This window comes from Microtus oregoni, unplaced genomic scaffold, assembly GCF_018167655.1.
Source record: "Microtus oregoni isolate MIOR12 unplaced genomic scaffold, Mior012 000003F_ref0000135, whole genome shotgun sequence".
Classification (NCBI taxonomy): Eukaryota; Metazoa; Chordata; class Mammalia; order Rodentia; family Cricetidae; genus Microtus; species Microtus oregoni.
Window position 1 is genome coordinate 68,707,307 of NW_024543062.1, and position 18,043 is coordinate 68,725,349.

General features: G+C 40.5%; 1 protein-coding gene across 2 annotated transcripts in view; it reads right to left on the reverse strand.

Moving 5' to 3' along the window:
* The window catches only part of Nek7 (NIMA related kinase 7), a 128,103-nt gene that overhangs the window by 42,086 nt on the left and 67,974 nt on the right, over window positions 1-18,043 (reverse strand). For both annotated transcript variants that reach the window (XM_041648511.1, XM_041648512.1), the window contains exons 3-4: window positions 12,329-12,469; window positions 1,338-1,400 (exon numbers count right to left, since the gene is read on the reverse strand). In XM_041648511.1, the coding sequence (XP_041504445.1) occupies window positions 1,338-1,400; window positions 12,329-12,469 (204 nt within the window). The remainder of the gene's footprint in view (window positions 1-1,337; window positions 1,401-12,328; window positions 12,470-18,043) is intronic.

Here is an 18,043-nt window from a genome sequence, read left to right on the forward strand (position 1 = left end):
ACTGCAATGACTAGTAGGCATATAAATAAATGCAGTAAGTGAATGCTAGAATTGAATCATTAATTGCTCAAAATTATATCCTTCAAAATGAGAACTGTCATACAAGAACATTCGGCTGGAAAAGTGTCTCTTTATGCTCCTTCTTTTAAAATTAGAGCTGTTCCTAGACAGCTCGACTGCTCAATACCACAATTAACACTGACTATAGAGTAACTAGATACTGTTCTACATCAAGAGATAAAAACATGTGGAACCTGTCTATGTGAGTTGACTGAGATCATCCCTAAGAATACGATCTCACCTTGTAGAAATATACACAGTAACCACATTAACAACTTTTCTGCTCAAACTTTAAACAAGTTTAACACAAGACATAATTTCTCAAAGAGAAATTCTCAAAAATTTCTTTATATTCAAGTTTTTATTCTGTACTGTTCATAGTGATACTATTTCTATTTTTAAAAAGTGTGTGTGTGCGTGCGCGCATTTGTGCGCCTGCGTGTGTGTGTGTGTGTGTGTGTGTGTGTGTGTGCACGCGCGCGCGTGCGCGCATGTGTGCGTAAACCAGTCACTTCAAATGTAAAGAGTGGAAAAGCAGTTTTGAAATACTTTGGTCAAAGCTGACATGTTAAGAAAAAGTGCAGATGTACAAAACCCCACGCTTTTGCTTTTCTTTAAAGAGAAGCTCTTATTTCCTAGCCCAGGCTGGCCTGGAGCTCAGGTTCTGCCTGTCTTGACTTCCCAGGTGCTGGGATCACAAGTATGGGCCATTGTACCTGACTGAAAACAAATAAAAAATATAGCAAAGGCCATTCTGTAAAAGAATGACTGTCCCGGGTACTGGAACCTCGTCACACTCTCGGGTGGACAGGGAACCGAATGTTGATTCCTGGCACACTCTCTCTGTTCACTTTGCCTAAGTCCACAGAAGTGAGGGTTTTCAAAGTTTATAAATGTGAAGCATCTGGGTTCATCCAGGTTCATGTATGTGCATGACACACCGTGACGAGACACCACTATGCACTTATATTACTTAACAAGTAGGATAGACTTATACAGAATGTTCTACAAAAACAGTTCTCCAGTGTTTATGACTATAGACCTGTTCTGCTTTGAAAAAGTGGACTATACCTAATATTTTGATTTAATTATTTTATCATAAATCAAAATTATATCCTCCAAAACATACATACTCTTAATTTGTGTAGTGTTATTTAAAACCAGTGTGTCATCAAGCAAACCTTAAAGATTGTTCTACTGTGAAATATGACATTTTGATAAGTCATTTTATCAACACGTTCAGAATTTTAATAAACAGACCATAGGTCATTATTTACCTTAAGGAGATCTATTTCTTTGATACAATCAGCACGTGCTTTGGCATCCATTAAATCAAATATCTAAAAATGAAGTTTAGAATCATTTAATAAAATAGTGGCCTATACTTTAGCCTAACATATAAATTCATAATAACGCATACTCTGTGTGTGTATATATACATATACACATACATACATATGTATACACATAGAGATAAAACTTTTATTTGCAGTTATTTACTGTGAAGGTCCATAAGAACTTTATCTTATGTTAATGCAAAACAACAACAAAAACCTTAGATGCCTTTCCTCCAAACGCAAACAGCTGGTTATATACTCACAGAGATCTACCTGCCTCTTTCTCCCAAGTGCTTGGATTAAAGACATGTGCTACCATCACCCAGATGCAAATCTTTTTAACTTGGCAAAGAATACTGACACCTCCCAGTAGGTGTTGCCCTTTTTACTATAACCTTACTCAGGAAAAGCTGGCTGCAGGTCAGAGACAAGGAGGGAGGCATGGAGCTTACAGTGATATGATCACAGTCACACCGGGAGTTAGACTGAGGCTGGAAGCCCGTGTCTTTCTCTAGCTCCACAGCCGGTGACTTCTCACACTGCCCTGGCCTGGTCTAAAGTCTAACACTCATAGATGACTACCAAGTAATTATCTATGAATAATGTGTGTATAAAGTGCAATGTTGGAAACCTATAAAGGGAACCCCCATGTGGGGACGGGCTAATATTAAAAGTAGAAAAAAATTAGTGGCTTCTACCAGCCAGAATGAAAGACATCTGACTCATAGACATGACTTTCTGATAAGGGCACATAATTACAGTTTATATTAAAAGAACTTTTAATAGATATCCTTCTGAATATTTAAAGCTGCACAGGGCTCTAATTTTCTCATATTTAAATAAACCCAATATAATAGAACAGTGCTCACTAAGGTTAAGAAGGGGGTGGAGTTGGATAATGGGTAACAAGGCACAGTTATATAACAAGTGGAGGTTCTGCATGTTCTAGAGTGCACACCGCAGGATGAAGATTACAAATATTAACTCACTACCTACTTTCTTTTAAGGAGGAACTAGAAGAGGGGTGCTTGTAGCTCCCCAATAGTGAGAAGTGACAGGAATTATGCTGCTCTGATCACCACATATCGCGCACATGTAGTAAATTATTAGTGTATGCCATAAAGATTTACAATTATGCCTCAATTAAAAACAGTAAAAAATCAAATGAGGATATTAATTTAAAAATTTAAGATAAGCATAACATCTATAAACCTCTAGACTAAAGAACTGAAGCTCAGCCTGTAGCGAGTCCTACTTTTTATAGTAAAAACAGGAGCTCAGAGTGGCAGGAGAGAGAGGAGAAAGAGTTCAGGAGAGGGCAGAAGGGGTTTTGCCAGTTGTCAAGTTGCTCTCTATATGAGGTTTTGGTAGAGAGACGAAATAGATTGGATATAAATGGAAACCAAAATCAGGAATTAAAACAACTAATGTCAACCTATATCCCGTGTCACCCTTATTGAAGAGAAGAGGAACATTATGCACTAAGTTCCAAGTAATCCTCAACTAAAGTTTTTAGCCAGTCTGGTATACAAAAGACCTTGTCTATAGAAATTACACACACACACAAACACACACACACGCGCGCGCACACACACACAAACGAGCACCAATAGAAATCATAAATTCTCGCCTAATCATGAAGGCTGATGCCATGCTCAGAACCACTGGCTTTAGGCCCTGAGATAACTGAACCTACTTAGAAAAGTTGGCATATGGGATAATCATGGGATGCCTATGGCAAAACTGCCCAAGAGGAGGAGCAAGGAGAAGGGTGGCCTCAGGAATTAAAAAGACCTAAATCCACAAATCTAGAGACTCATAGAAATAATCTCAATAACCAACGCCTCTTAGATGGGAGAATATTTGAGAAACAAGAACCTGAGAGTGTGAAGCACAATGCCTTTAGAAAATCCTGCACATACACACATATGCACACACATACACGTGCATGCTGTACGAAAGGCATGTTTACTCCGTTCATATTATATTTCAGCCAATTTAAAATTGTGAGCTGGGTTTTAGTTTTGACTGACTGTATCAGTATCAAAGGTTGCTCTTTAAATCCTGGGGTGGGGGGGGAATCCTCTTCACTGGCACACTTAATGTGACAACATGTTCTGAACCAAATATATTTACAAATGCATTTAACTGGAAATGCATATCTTATCTCTCTTTAATCTACATGTCAAGACACAAGGAAAGGCTGGGTCTCGGGAATAAGGCATTCCCACCACAGACTCAAAGCTGCCTGGTGATTTAATGAGCAAGGAAAGACAAAAGGGAAAAAAAAGATTTCTAGTTTTGTAAAACAAAAACCACTTTCTACATAACACACGTGTACAAGGAAGGCTTCAAGGAGGTATTATTTTCAAACCAAATTTTCATTGGGCTTCAAATTTTATTTTATTGTTGGTTAGAACCAGTTATTGGTTGTTGTTAAGTAAGTAATGGCTGATAAATTCTTGATATTCTCTGAATCATTTTTAAAAGAATTTCTCTGTCATCTTTGAATTTTACCCAAATTACTCATAACTTACAAAGCTCAAAAGTTAACATCAGTTTATCTTCAAAAAGAATCATTCATGTAACTTAAAAGAAATGTCTCTTTAAAAAGAATGCATTAAACTATTATGAAACGACACATGAAATGTAGCAAACACAAACATACACACACACACTGAGTGTAAAATATTCATATGTGCACCTATATACAAAGTGTAAATATTTTACTTTAAACTTCCCACATAGAAATCATCTCCTGGCCATGGTACTTTAAAGGACTCGAATAGAACTGAGCAGCTTGTTCCTACACTGAATGGCCTTGTCTTCCGTGGGCCAGTGCCTCATTCCTCCTTCAGCCCTCACACTTAAATATTGTACCCCTCTTAACCCCACCATCAAAAGGCTTCCATCCCTCTATTCAAGCTACCAAGTGGGCAGCCAGAACCCTAAGCCTTTACTGGGTAGGAGACAAAAGGAGAACCTCAATCCGCCCTGTCTACAAAAGCTTGCTACCAAGTGTAGCCATGGTGGGTGGAAGGTACTGGGCACAGTGAAGCTGAGACATGCTAAGCCACACACTCAGACCAGAGGTTAGTGGGCAGAGTCCTATGTCGTTCTCCTGGATTCCACAAGGATCTGCCATATGATGGGCTGGACCTAGACACCTCTTTGTGTCCAATTATTCCATAATTATTGAATTGTCCCCAGGGGCATGCCCTATAACTCAGCAAACTTGTCAATACAGAGTAGTCTAACTTCCAGTACTAATGTGAGCTCTTTTTGGACTGCTTACTTGCTTGCTTGCTTGCTTGTATTCTTTGGGGATTTGTTGATGTCTGTTTGTTTGTTTCCAGGATAAGGTTTCTCTCTGTGACCCTGGCTGTCCTAGAACTCACTCCATAGACCAGGCTGGCCTCGAACTCCAAGATTCACCTGCCTCTGCCTCCCAAGTGCTGGTTTTAAAGGTATGCACCACTACCATCTGGCTCTGGTTTCTTTTAAATTACAAATCTGAAGAAAATATTTCAAAATTCATGTTTTATTAATAATTTATGAAATCTAGAAAGACAGCAAGCTTTATGGCCTGTAAAGGCTACTCTTGAGGAAGCCACCAAACAGAGGTACACAACCATGCAGGGGTACGCGACAGTGTGCGGTACATGACCGCGTAGGGGTACATGACCGTGTAGGGAACGCAACCACGTAGAGCTATGCAACTGGAAGCTGCCATGAGAATGCAGTGCAGGAGAAACAGTAAAACCTCATTTTTTTTTTTTAACTGAGAACTGTTCCCAAATGGAGTGGGGAAAGGAAAGCCTTTGGAAGGAAATAAAGGGAGGAGAGGCAAGAAAGCCCTAGGGTAGAACCAGGGGAGTATGAGGAAGCCTCAGGGAACTGGAGCAACAGTTTCTCTAAAGATACCAGGAATAAAGTGAACTGGGAATGTCTGTAGGGAAAGGAGACTCATGAGGAAGAAATGCAGCCGCTTGCAGGGGGGAGGAGATGGAAAGAAGGAAAAAACAGATGCACCCAATATACCTGAAGAGTTAGGGAAGGCGAGACAGTTAGCAATGATCATAAAGCATGCTGGAGAGGAGATGAGCTGTTTGGCGTGACCGCATAGGGGCTGTGGCTAATGGGAATCTAACCCTTTGATGTGAGGGGCTTCTGATACAGGGGTTAGAATATACTCATTAGAAATGTAAAGAATATACTGCCAAAGGAAAGCAGCAAATTCTCTAGACATATCCTGAGCCCCCTATGCTGAAAGACTTGGAAAAATGACTGAACAAACAAAGACTTGAACACTGGAGACACATGAGGACTGAGATTAGAAAGAGAAAGAGGGGCTGTGAAGGGATAGCAGCTATCCTAGAATTTATTAAAATAACCGAGCAGGATTAAATCAAGTGATAAATACCAAATAAGAAGTCCGGATAATATTGGATGGTCTTGAAGGCCAGATAAGGCAAACAACAGTACGGTTTGAAAAAGGAACTGGAAGAGATGAGAGTAGATAGAAGAGTTAGAAGAGGATTTTGAGACTTGGAGACAGAACAGACACCAGGAGCCTAGCTTCAGAAAGATCAAGAACACGCCAACGTGCCAAAGAGTAGATGAAAGAGGGAGGGAGGGAGGGAGGGAGGGAGAGAGGGAGGGAGGGAGGGAGGGACGGAGGGAGGGACTGAGAGTACACTTAAAAACAAAACGAAAGCACTAACAGACAAAGGAGAAGGGCACTGTCTTCTACACAGGAAAGGGTGAGATTACTGAAACAGAACAGGGTGTGAGGTGGCCATGAAAAGAGCCACACTGCAAATGACTATGCTGTGCCTCAGGAAGGGGAGGCCTTAGGTAGGAATGGGCTGTGAGGAGGTGGGAACGCTAACTGGGCTGGACTCACTGAAACAACAGGGTCAGAACAAAGGACCGGGTACTGCCCTTCAAAACTACCTCCTATGTGGAAACCGCAGCTCAATGAATTTGCTGTACTCTAATTAATATTTGCAAAATGTTCAAAATTTCATGCTTTTATCTCATTCATTTCATAAGTAATAATTATTTAATACCTAAATACTTCTCAAGTAGCAGGTTGTAGATTATATTATGTAGCAAAAATGATGAATCCACTTTGTGCATAGTTGTCTGCTTAATCTTTAATAATAGTCTAGCCTTTATTCCTCACCCCATGCAAACCCTTTGAATGGTTCCCTTGCTCTTATAGCACACATAAAAGAACTTCTCTCCATAGTCTATGAAAGCAGCTTCTAATGTCTAAGCTACTTCTAGCTCTGGAACCCAACACAGTGAGAAGCCCTTGGTTAATTCTGAAACTCTCCTGTTCTCTGCAGCCTGGGGCTGCTCTGTTCAGGGAACTTCCTTCCTCCCGCCCTCTGGATGAAAGATGACTCTCCTCACCTCAGTTCAGGTTTCCCATCAGGGGAGATTCTGCCCTGCCACACACAATCCAGAAAGCTGCGCCCCTCCATGTTTGACTCTAGTATAGCATGCTCATTTGCTTAGTCTGTACTTACTTGATTTATTATCTGTCCCTCACAATGAATTCATTTACCAAGTCCCTAGTACACAATATTATCTGTCATATAGGAGAGCTTCAACAAATATTAATAAATGTCATAAAAACCTTCAACGGTACAAATAAAAAGTGACTTTCACTGCATTTATCTCCTGGGACTAAACATCAGAAAATCTCATAGTTTCACATAGAATACATTTTAACACTAGTCATCTGTTTATACTAAATGTGGTCCTTCGCTATCGGCTCCCAGCACTGTGAACTGCAGTGAAGAGGCGAGCAGGCCTGCTTTTCGTCCCGCTCGACTCCCGCACGGCTAGCTTAGCCCCGAAATAATTACACGGAAACTGTATTCTTTTAAACACTGTTTGGCCCATTAGCTCTAGCCTCTTATTGGCTAAGTCTCACATCTTGATTAACCCATTTCCATTAATCTGTGTGGTGGTGGCTTACCGGAAAAGATCTTAACCTGCGTCTGTCTCGGGTCAGAGAATCATGGTGACTGCCTGAGGCGTCTGCCTTCTACCCAGCAGCCTGTTCTGTTTACTCCGCCTACCTAATTTTCTGTCCTATCAAAGGCCAAGGCAGTCTCTTTATTAACCAATGAAAGTAACACATAGATAGATGACCCACTTACATCAGTGAACCACTCAGAAAGACGACACAAGTGCTACTTGTTATGGCTATAAAGATTTCAAATACGACTGTAAGCACTAGAAAGCCTTAGCTTTTAAACCTGTATTACTAATTGTGTTGTGTGTGTGTACCTGCGTGTTGTGCATACGAATGTAGGTATACCTATTATGGTTCACAAGAAGAGGTCAGAGGACAACTCTTGAGAGGTGACTCTCGTTCCATCCATGGGATCTGGGTGCTGAAATCAGGTTACCAGGCTTACTGAGCCATCTTACTGGCCCAATAAGCTTTAACTTTTCAGACTACTTTACTAATTGAGACTAATTTACTAATTTACTTTAAAGCTGATTTGTCTTTTCAAGGGACCCTTACCTCCACTGCCTCAACTGTTCTCCACTCAAGAAAATGCTGACTGTGTGTCCCTTACACATCTTCCTCATTTCTCAGTATTTCATTAACTGCAGGTTCGCAAGAAGTCTACAGAATGAAACAATGAAATTTCATAAAAACCACAAGGCAAGTTCAGTGGTCACAGCCAACTCTGCAGCACAGACTAGAGACGCTGTGAAGACATCGACATCAGCTGGAGCATTGTAGAGGAAGTCATCACTGTCCACAAAAGTCTAATGTGCACAGAAGTGCATGCATACACACAAAATTACATACATCCATAGGGAATCTAACTACATATATGGAGATCCAGAACTTAAAATTAGTGTGTGCAAAATGACAAATTGTATTTGACAATTTTTAAAGTTATATTAATAACTGTAACAAATGCTTTAAAATAACTAAAACTGAGTAAACTACTAAACCCCTAAGAATACATTTTGAGAAGTTTCATAAGATCACAAAGATGAATTTGAACAAAATGTTCAAAATGGAATTTTTATAAGTACACATGAAGTATGTTTTTAAAATACTATCATGTGTACATAAAACCTAGGAAGCAAAGAGAATTAGACTTTAATGAACTATGGATCAAATTACTTGGCTGTATTGAAAACTTACAGTTATAATAGCCAAAGAACTTGAGGTACAGTAACCCCAAATTCCTACTTCTCCCCTGGGAAGGTCAGTGTCTTCACTCCAGTCATCCTGCTCTAGCCAAGGAGCTAAAAATAGCAGACAGTGACTATGGCTAAGATCCAAGAACTTTCCTCAGCAACCTTACCATATGAAATGCAGAGGTTTGAGAGTCACCTGATCCATACACAGACTACGAAAGTACCCTCCCCCCATCTGTGCTCCTTTAGGCTGCACCCCTCAAGCTGTATGCCAGGATTTTAGAAATGCCTTTTTTTCTACCACCCGCTACCATAAGAATCTCATTAAGTTCCAGCACAAATATTTTGGTCTCAAAGTCTTATTCACTGGCCGATGACACTAAATAATTAAAGAATGCAGGTGGAATTAACTGCATCAGCAGCAGGAAGGGAAGCTGTGCACGAGAAAACTAGAAATGGGGAAATTAGCACATAGCGGTTCGGAATGGTTACATCAGGTAACATACCATCTTACTCTCTGCAAATGATGGGCGTGGGTTTTTTTAAAGATAGTGCTTTAGGCTTTCAGATTTCATTATAATTTCAAAGGAGCCACAAGCTCAGAACAGACACTCTTTCCACTTACAGACACAGGCAAAGCTGCAGGGATGTAGCTAGAACGTGGCACAATGGTTCTTAAAGGCCCTACGGAAGTGAAGTGCATGATAGGGGACAGAGTCCTTATGGGCTCTCACTGATGAGCTCAGAGATCAGATGGTGAAGTTATAAATATTCCACTACAGATTTGCAAACAAGAATATAATTATAGAAGCAATACGTTAGCATCTGCCCAGTGCACAGCCAAAACATTCTGGAAGGATTTTCACAAGGGTTGGGAATAGTAGTTCTGAGACTAATGATGTAGGCTTAAAATTCAGTATTTGGGTCTTCAGGAATTTTCTGAATATTTGCTTGGAAGTATTCACAGAAGAACATCACCTGGTTAGCAATGCTCTTTCCTTGTAAGGAGAGCCGATTACTATTTTTGAAAATGAAAAACAGTGGTGTCCCTTGTTCAGCACAAGTGTAATACATCACAGAAATCAATACCATGTCTGAGATGCAAATGCATTTCTCCTCACAAAGCCTTGAAAGGCCGTTCCCTAATCAAATAAGCTAGGTACATCTGTCTCTCCCGTTCAAAGTTATGTTTAAACGGGAGACAGCACAGCATCAACAGTTGAAGAGAAAGGACAAAACCCAAAGCAAACTGACAACTTCCCACCGCACCTGAAGCATTCGGCAGCAAATGGGGGCAGCCAGAAGCAAAGAGGACATTGGAAGCTGAACAGAAACGCAACTCTACAAACTAACACACTCCTTGTCAGCCTTCCAAACTACAAAGGGAGAAACACAGGCAAGGAGACAGAGTCCAGATGCTACTGGGAGAATATAAGAAGTGCTAATGTTCCTTCCCAGGAGCCAACCCCCACTCCCTCCTTCCTGGTTCTACCATCAAGGTTCTGGCACTAAAAACTCATCACAGCAGAGAGCTAAAGCCCTGTTTCTTTTCCACACTTACAGTCATTGGAAACCAAGACAGGAGCCAAGAAAGCCCCTGAATTTTATCCGTTGGCCCCCTCCACCACCTTTGGGAAAAGGTGAGGTTTCCTCTCCATGAGGAACCGAGTGAGGAATTTGTAATTTCATTTAGAGACTATTGGAATCTAATGATGGCTCTACCTAAAGATGGGTCTGTAGAGAATCCTTTGTCTTCTACTGCTCAAATTCCTCTTCCTAACTCCAACTCCTCCCATTTATTGCCTGATTTACGCCCCTAACAGCTCAAACTGGCATCTCTATTCTGTAAAGTCTTACTTAAATCAGGAGTCCATGCCACAGGGTTTATATTAATATGCAAGTGTTATAAGCCAACTCTTGGTCCTGATAGTCAGACTACTAAATCGGAACTTAATAAAGTTTCAATACAAATTAAAGAGTCTTTAGTAGAGGAGTAATATTACCCCAAGGTATGTGTTTCTTAAACATTGACATCTGTATCCTATATTGGTCTCGCTATATAACCCAGGCTGGCCTCAAACTCAAAACCACCCTCTTGCCTCAGTCTTCTGCTGCCAGGAAAAAGTAAACTAGTCCAACTTGGAAAAACAACCCAGAATTAACTTGTGATATACAAGTATGCTCAAGAGACTACCTTCTCTACATTTAGGCACAAATTAAAAAGAATTGCTTGCATGTGAATACTAATAAAGGCATATAATAATATCATGCAAGTGTTGTTTGACCAGCCAACACTTTTCAGAGACCTCAGCAGCCACTAAATTTATAATACAGATCCCTTTGAGGAATGGGTAAAAGGCACAAATAAAAATATTTTAATGTTTACTTCTTAAGCTGAGTATTGGGTATAAGGACACCACCACTAATGCTTATAACTTAAACATATGACATATGGATCTTTCACTCAATATTTTTTTTTCTAGTGCTGGTGATCAAACTCACTGGCTCATACATGCTAGGTAAGCACTCTCCTTCTACGCTATCTGTGTTCAACCCTAATATTTTAGTTTTGAAATATGAATGAAAACCTTGTTTCTGTAATGGCTGCTACAAGCATATTGATCCCGTGAGAAGTAAAAGGAAGTCAAAGGAAGACGTTAGGTTTGAGAGGTTTCTAGAGCAAAAGGGTCTCAGAGCAAGAGACACAGTAAAATGGGACCTGGATGGCAGGAACCAACAACTCATTCACCGAGAAGGCAAGTAAACCTGTGTGATGCCATTCAGATTTTTACACAAAGGCTAAGTGCTTCCCAGGCTGAGGACCCCCACTAGGACAAATGGAACTTTTGTTCTACATTTAGGGCTCTGGAAAGTGGGCATGCCTATGAATTATCCATGGTCACAGAGACTAAATACCAGGCTTAGGAACAGGCTTGGGAGAGGAGCCGAAAAATCCTCAATAAATTCAAAAAGAACAAAACTGGCCCACAAAGTTAACTCTGCAATGACATTGACCCAACACGGAGATTGTAGATCACAGGTCGAGCCTCTCATTTCCTCTACATCATGTCCCCCAGGTAAATCAGAGCCACCTGCCACTCGCTGGTGTCATGCAATATGGTTTATGAAGCAATTACTTCTTTTTATAGTGAATAGATACAGATCAGCTGAGACCTTCTACTTCAATGTCTAGTTAGAAGTGACGGTGACAGCTCAGTTCTACCACTTGAGTTCTGCCATCATTTCCAGTCACTGTGGGTTATGGGGGAAACAGTTGCCAACATTGTAAAGCCTGGAAATACTGTTAAAAGTAAACATTAATTTCTGTTTATTAGAGGAACATGTAATAAAAGTATAACAAGACAGGTTTAGCATGGGCATGCAAAGATGGGATGAGAAAGTTAATTTCTACCCTATATTACCTTCAAAATACACTATTAAAATATAATGTTCTTTCTTTTTTTTTTTTTTTTTTTGGTTTTTCGAGGCAGGGTTTCTATGTGGTTTTGGAGCCTGTCCTGGAACTAGCTCTTGTAGACCAGGCTGGTCTCGAACTCACAGAGATCCGCCTGCCTCTGCCTCCCAAGTGCTGGGATTAAAGGCGTGCGCCACCACCGCCCGGCTATAATGTTCTTTCTTAAAATGCTCAAACTATAGCTTCATGACCCAAATTTTTCCAGAAATTGTTTCCTATCTAGTTTTTAGATACCATAAATTCACATGGATTTATACAGTTAAAATAATCTTACCTGCACTTTTTTTAAAGCTACTGGTACTCCATCCAAGAGACAGGATGCTCGATAAACTTCACTAAATTGTCCACGGCCAATTTTCTTTTCTATTCGAAAGTTGGCTAAGGTATTATAGCCCATATCCGGTCGTAATGCCTTCTGCAATTAAAAACAGTACAAAAAAGTTTCAGTTACACAATATACACAAAGACGTGACTTAAAGGTATGGCATATATATAACATACTACTTAGAGTAAAGTTGCGAATATCTCACACCAACAATATTGGAGCTCCTCAGAATACAGCAGCAAACAGAAGCCACAACTTCTGCCCTGGAGGAACTCACACTATAGGGGGTTTCTGGGGTGGGGGAGGGGCAATGAGCTGAAATAGACACAGCATTTAAGAATGGGAAGGCTAGCCAGGTGTAGGGTCATACCCCTTTTATCTTGGCACTTGGAAGGCAGAGGCAGGTGGATCTCTGAGTTCGAGGCCAGCTTGGTCTACAGAGTGAGTTCCAGGATAGCCAGAGCTACATAGAGAGACCCTGTCTCAATAAACAAAACAAAAGAACGAGAAGTCTGTAAACATAATAAATCAAAGGAAAGAGATAATAAAGGATGAGAAGGATTTTCAAATCTTAGGTAAGAATTTCCTGTAGCTTATCTTTAGTCTGCTTCCATAAGCCAGTCTCAGACATTCTTTTTTTGTGTAGTGCTTACTCTCTTTCTCAAAGACTCTTGGAACTGAAACACACACCACTGCCCCCAGCCTTGCCCACCACACACACACACACACACACACACACACACACACACGGGGTTCTGCTTCTTACTTAGGATTGTTGGCTGCACTGGTCCACAAAGGTGGAGGGAACAGACGCAAGCAAGGGTTCGGACGGCTGTAGATACGAATGGAAACAGCCCTCTGGGAAGGAGACAGACGTCAGTGAATCAGCTCAACTTTATTCCAGAGTATAAGGAATATATAGGATTGGGGAGCCTGGGGACAAACTCTGATTTGCATTAAGTGGTAAGCTCCTGTCACTGGGCTTTGTACGTGGCAGTCAGCCTATCAAAAAGAGTACAACACTTGCCTGATTACCATGTGGGTCATCAGGGGAAGAGCCTTTGCAGGGAACTGTGTCAAGAGTCATCCCTGAGGTAACTCAAGCATCCTGGGCCTAGAGACATCCTTCAGATAAAGCTGGGTAGAAAGCAGGATTCTTTGCTGCGAGGGAGTTTCCATATTGCTGAGCTATGGAAATAAGAAGCTACTAGGCCAGAAGGAGACTGTCACCTCCACTAGCCAGCAATGTCTCCCAACACACACATGCACATATAATCACTTATTCTAAACTGTCCACCAATACACGCAACAAGTTTTAAATTCCTGAAAGTTTTTTAGTTTATGAAAAACTATTGAACTAGCTGAATAAGTAAATAAATGAATGAATAAATAAATACTGCCAGTGGCAAGAAGTTTGCCATTATAGTATTATATTTTTAAATAATATTTTATTGTCTTTGTGGAAGAAATCACTTCATTCTTTTTTAATTGGAAATTCTTTCTAAATTTGTTATACAATGCATTTTGATCATAGTCTTCCCCTTCCCTCCAGTTCTCCCAGCCCCTATGTTCACTCACCCAACTTGACCTTCTCTCACTTTCTTACTTGGATAAAACCAACAAAAAAGAAAACAAAACCAAATCCCCAAAGACAAAAGACCACTGAGCCATAACAACAACAACAAAGCACACAAAATAAACATGGAGTCCATTTTGTGTTGGTCAATGACTTCTGAGCATGGGGCCTTCCTTTGAGTGTAGTTGGTACACTGAGTGTCATTCACTCCACTGAAGAAAACAGATAATCCCTCTCCTAGTAGCCATTCATAGTTTCTTGAGTAAAGCGAAAATAATTTCATTCTTACTAATATTTTTCTACTACTGCTAATCAGCCAAAACCTAGATGAATCAGAAATATTTTCTGCTTTCCCACAGCTTCCCAAAACACACAGAAGAGACCACACTGGGCCATGAGTGACACAATCATGGTATTGGGGAGATACACAGTGGCGAGGCTTAAGAAAAACTCTACTTACAAATTTCAACCATTATCTTCATTCTTTTGTTGGGTTGTTTAACTCTACAACAGTACTAATATAACTAATTCATGGACCCAGTCAGGCATTTGAGCAAATAGTTACAACAAAACTAAGCATTAGTGGAAGGAACACCCAATGCTCTCAGATGCTGACATTTGTCGGGCTTATTACCCATACCCATGGAATGTTCCTGGTCATCATGTTTGTAACTCTAACTATATATAACATAATAAAATGATCTGTTTAGCAATCATATGCCCTTCTGGGGGGGGGCAGGAGAGCTTCATAATATTTTTGGTGTTTTTATGAGATTCCTGATTGGTGTTGAGAATACGCTTGCGCCCATCTCACAGCCTTAGTACTTGCTGTAACTATGAGCTAAGGTCTAGTACACACAGCATTCCAGTGGGCCTGCCTCGTGCATCCTCTAATGAACGAACAGTAAAGCCTATTAATGCATCCAAAGATGGCATCCATTCGCAAACAAATTATATGCAACTTGAACTCTTGGGCCTTCAAATGAACTTTGGGTGAGGCTGATAATGCCATGTCCCAGACTTATCCAAGAGTCTCTTTTGATTTATGAGCAGTACATTAACTCCTAGCCTTCTACACTTTATCTTGCTAATTGCATCTCATTTATTATACTGAGGGAAACTGTAAAATTCTGCTATGGAATTCCATGGCTTTAACCTATTCTTCCTCAAGATGGGGTAGGGGATAATTTGCTAGTTGTGCATTGCTTTCACAGAAAACCAAACTATTCATTTTTTTAAATACCATTTTTGAGCTGGTGATATGGCTCATTAAGGGCACTTGCCACAGAGTCTATCTGAGATTGATGTAAGGGACCCATATAGTAGAAGTAAGGATGTCCTCAAGTTGTCCTCTGACCTCTACATACACTGTGACATGAACAAGCACATATACAAAATAAATATAAAAGGTAATAAAAATATTTAAGTAAGTCATTCTTGTTTTAAAATATATAAAATAAACCAAAGCATTAAAAAATTATAAATTCATTTTATCTAAGACCATAGGGTAATTACTACGATAATAAAATAATAGTAGCAATATCTATTCAACAGTAACAGAAGCTCCACTCTGGTGCCTACTGCTTAGCAGTCCCTACTCATTAGGGTTTATACCTCGTCTAATTCAGTACTTCTGCCAACCAAATTTAGTTCTTAGAAAATCAAACCTGCAATTCCCAAATACGCAGCTTGTGGTCTGCTGCCATGGGGACCAAGAAAGTCCCCTACAATGAGACACCACACTCCACAACTTGACTCAGTGATTCAAGGTATTTTCAATTTCAAGTTTATTGAAATTGTTTACAGTGAAACTTTAGAAGTCTACTATAAGAAAAAAAAAAGACATACACACAAAGAAAAAGCAAAGCCAGGAAACTGTCAGGCTGCTTGTTTATAAAATTTTTTTGTAATCTCTGAATTTACAATGTTAATTAAGACAACATGGTACATATTTAACAATGGAAATACATAAAAATGTCATTTTCAGATACATTCAATGGGCAGCAATGTTTAAAAATTGTCTAACTTTCAAAATGCCTCATTGAAAGAGGAATTTTTAATATTTTCATGTTTTTTTTCTGCTACAGATTTTTTTTAAAAAATAATCAAGAAGACACTCTTCCAAGCCTTTCACTGTCCTCTTGAGACCCTGGATACTTGCTCTATGAGCTAACTTCAAGTAAAGAAGACATTGGAGTAGGGTCTCATAGAGCACGCTGTAATGAACTGAACGTTAAAGACCTATTAATGCATGCATGTGTGTGCATGTGCATATGTGCATGCGTAAGCACAAATAAGCACTCACGCACACACGGGACAGTATGCACCATCCAAAAAATGCAATTCCCTCTTCCATACACATAGAAACCATTCATCCTCTTGATGAAATCTCATCAATCTCAACAGCAAAAATACAGCTTCATTACCAGGAACACTGTCGTCTACTCCATATACTTTCAATCTGACTGGGAATCCTATCTTCTGTCGGCACAATAACTTGACAAATATTAGCATGAATTGCTAAGGCGGTGTGACAACCACATGCTGAGAGCAAAGTCTCACTAATGTGTTTTGGCATGCAGGTTTGTAATCACACATTTACATATGCAATGACCTACATTTGCATGTCAGATCACACACTGTCTTGGTTTATTAAGACTGGGCACCTCCCTGTGCTTGGCGGCCAGAGTGGCGAGAGAGGGCCAGAGGGCGGTGGTTTTTGGCAGTTGAGGGATGAACTGCCACCAAGGATTAGGTTGATATGGCCTGAGCATTAGACACTTCATTAGACGTAATCTGTTTAACAGTGGGCAGTGTATGTAAGCTTCACAGCCCATTTGCGGCACCTTTCTCCCCCCATGGCCTTTCTTCAAAGGGCAGTGTGGGTGAGTGACAGCTTGTCTCATCTGCTCCCATGTCCTGTCATGGAGTGAGGATGTGGAGAGCTGACATGAGAAGGAACATAGCTGCACATAGCCAACTACCCTTGGGTCTCACTATCTCACCGCAATTTGTATAAAAATAAGCGTGTGTGAGACGAGGGCTCCTTTAGGAGAGCCCAGACAGGTCAGCACTATTCTCCGGTCTCATCATTTGACACTGGACTCAAGGCCAGGCTTCATTTTGTGAACCAGATGCTACTGTTGATAGAATCATATTATTGCTTTAAAAAAGGATATCAAGTGAGTCCCAATAAAGAACTATTTTTAGGAGTTGTGATATCTTTAAATGTTGTCCAATTGCCCGTCTCCTTACATGTATATACATTATACATGCATATGTACATACTTATTAGTTTAGCATGTTGAATTGTACTAGGAATGACAAGATTTAGGCCAGGATGAATTAGAAGCCAGGTGAAATCACTTACACTGACTTTGCTGCTCTAGGCTTGGAGTGAAAAAGGAATCTCACTCTCTACCGAGGTGCACAAAAGGTACCACTTATAGGGTCTTCAACTTTCATCGGAGTAAAACCTGACTTTGTTTCCTATCACCGCGAACTGTGGGATACCTTATGTGGGAGGGGCCTGTAACGTCACCTGTGTATCCTGGGCATGGGCCCCAGCCACAGCTGTGCCACAAGCTTTGGCTTCCCCGGGGCTTTGTACTCGCCAGTTCCCACACCTTCTGGATCAACTTCCTCGCATGTGGCAAACCACAGCAGCTGTCTCTGCAACTTAATTCCACCGTTAGCCCCTATAAAACAACCATCTTCAGCTCTTTCAAGCAACTTTATTGCCGGGGTCCTGCCTTAGTGGCTCTCGAGCAACTGAAGCAGCCTTCCTGACAGTAGCCATTCAGTTCAATAAAGTGTTCTACAAACTCAGGCCCTATGCTAGATTCTAGATCAGCGCTTCTCAACCCATGGGTCGTGACCCCCACAGGTGCCACATATCAGACATCCTGCATATCAGATATCCACATTATGATTCATAACCATGGCTAAATTACAGTTATGAAATAGCAACAAGGTTCTTTTATGGTTGGGGGTCACCATAACATGAGGAACTGTATTAAAGGGCCACAGCACTAGGAAGGGGGAGAACGTCTGTTCTAGTTCATACTTGCTTTGGACTGTTTGCATGT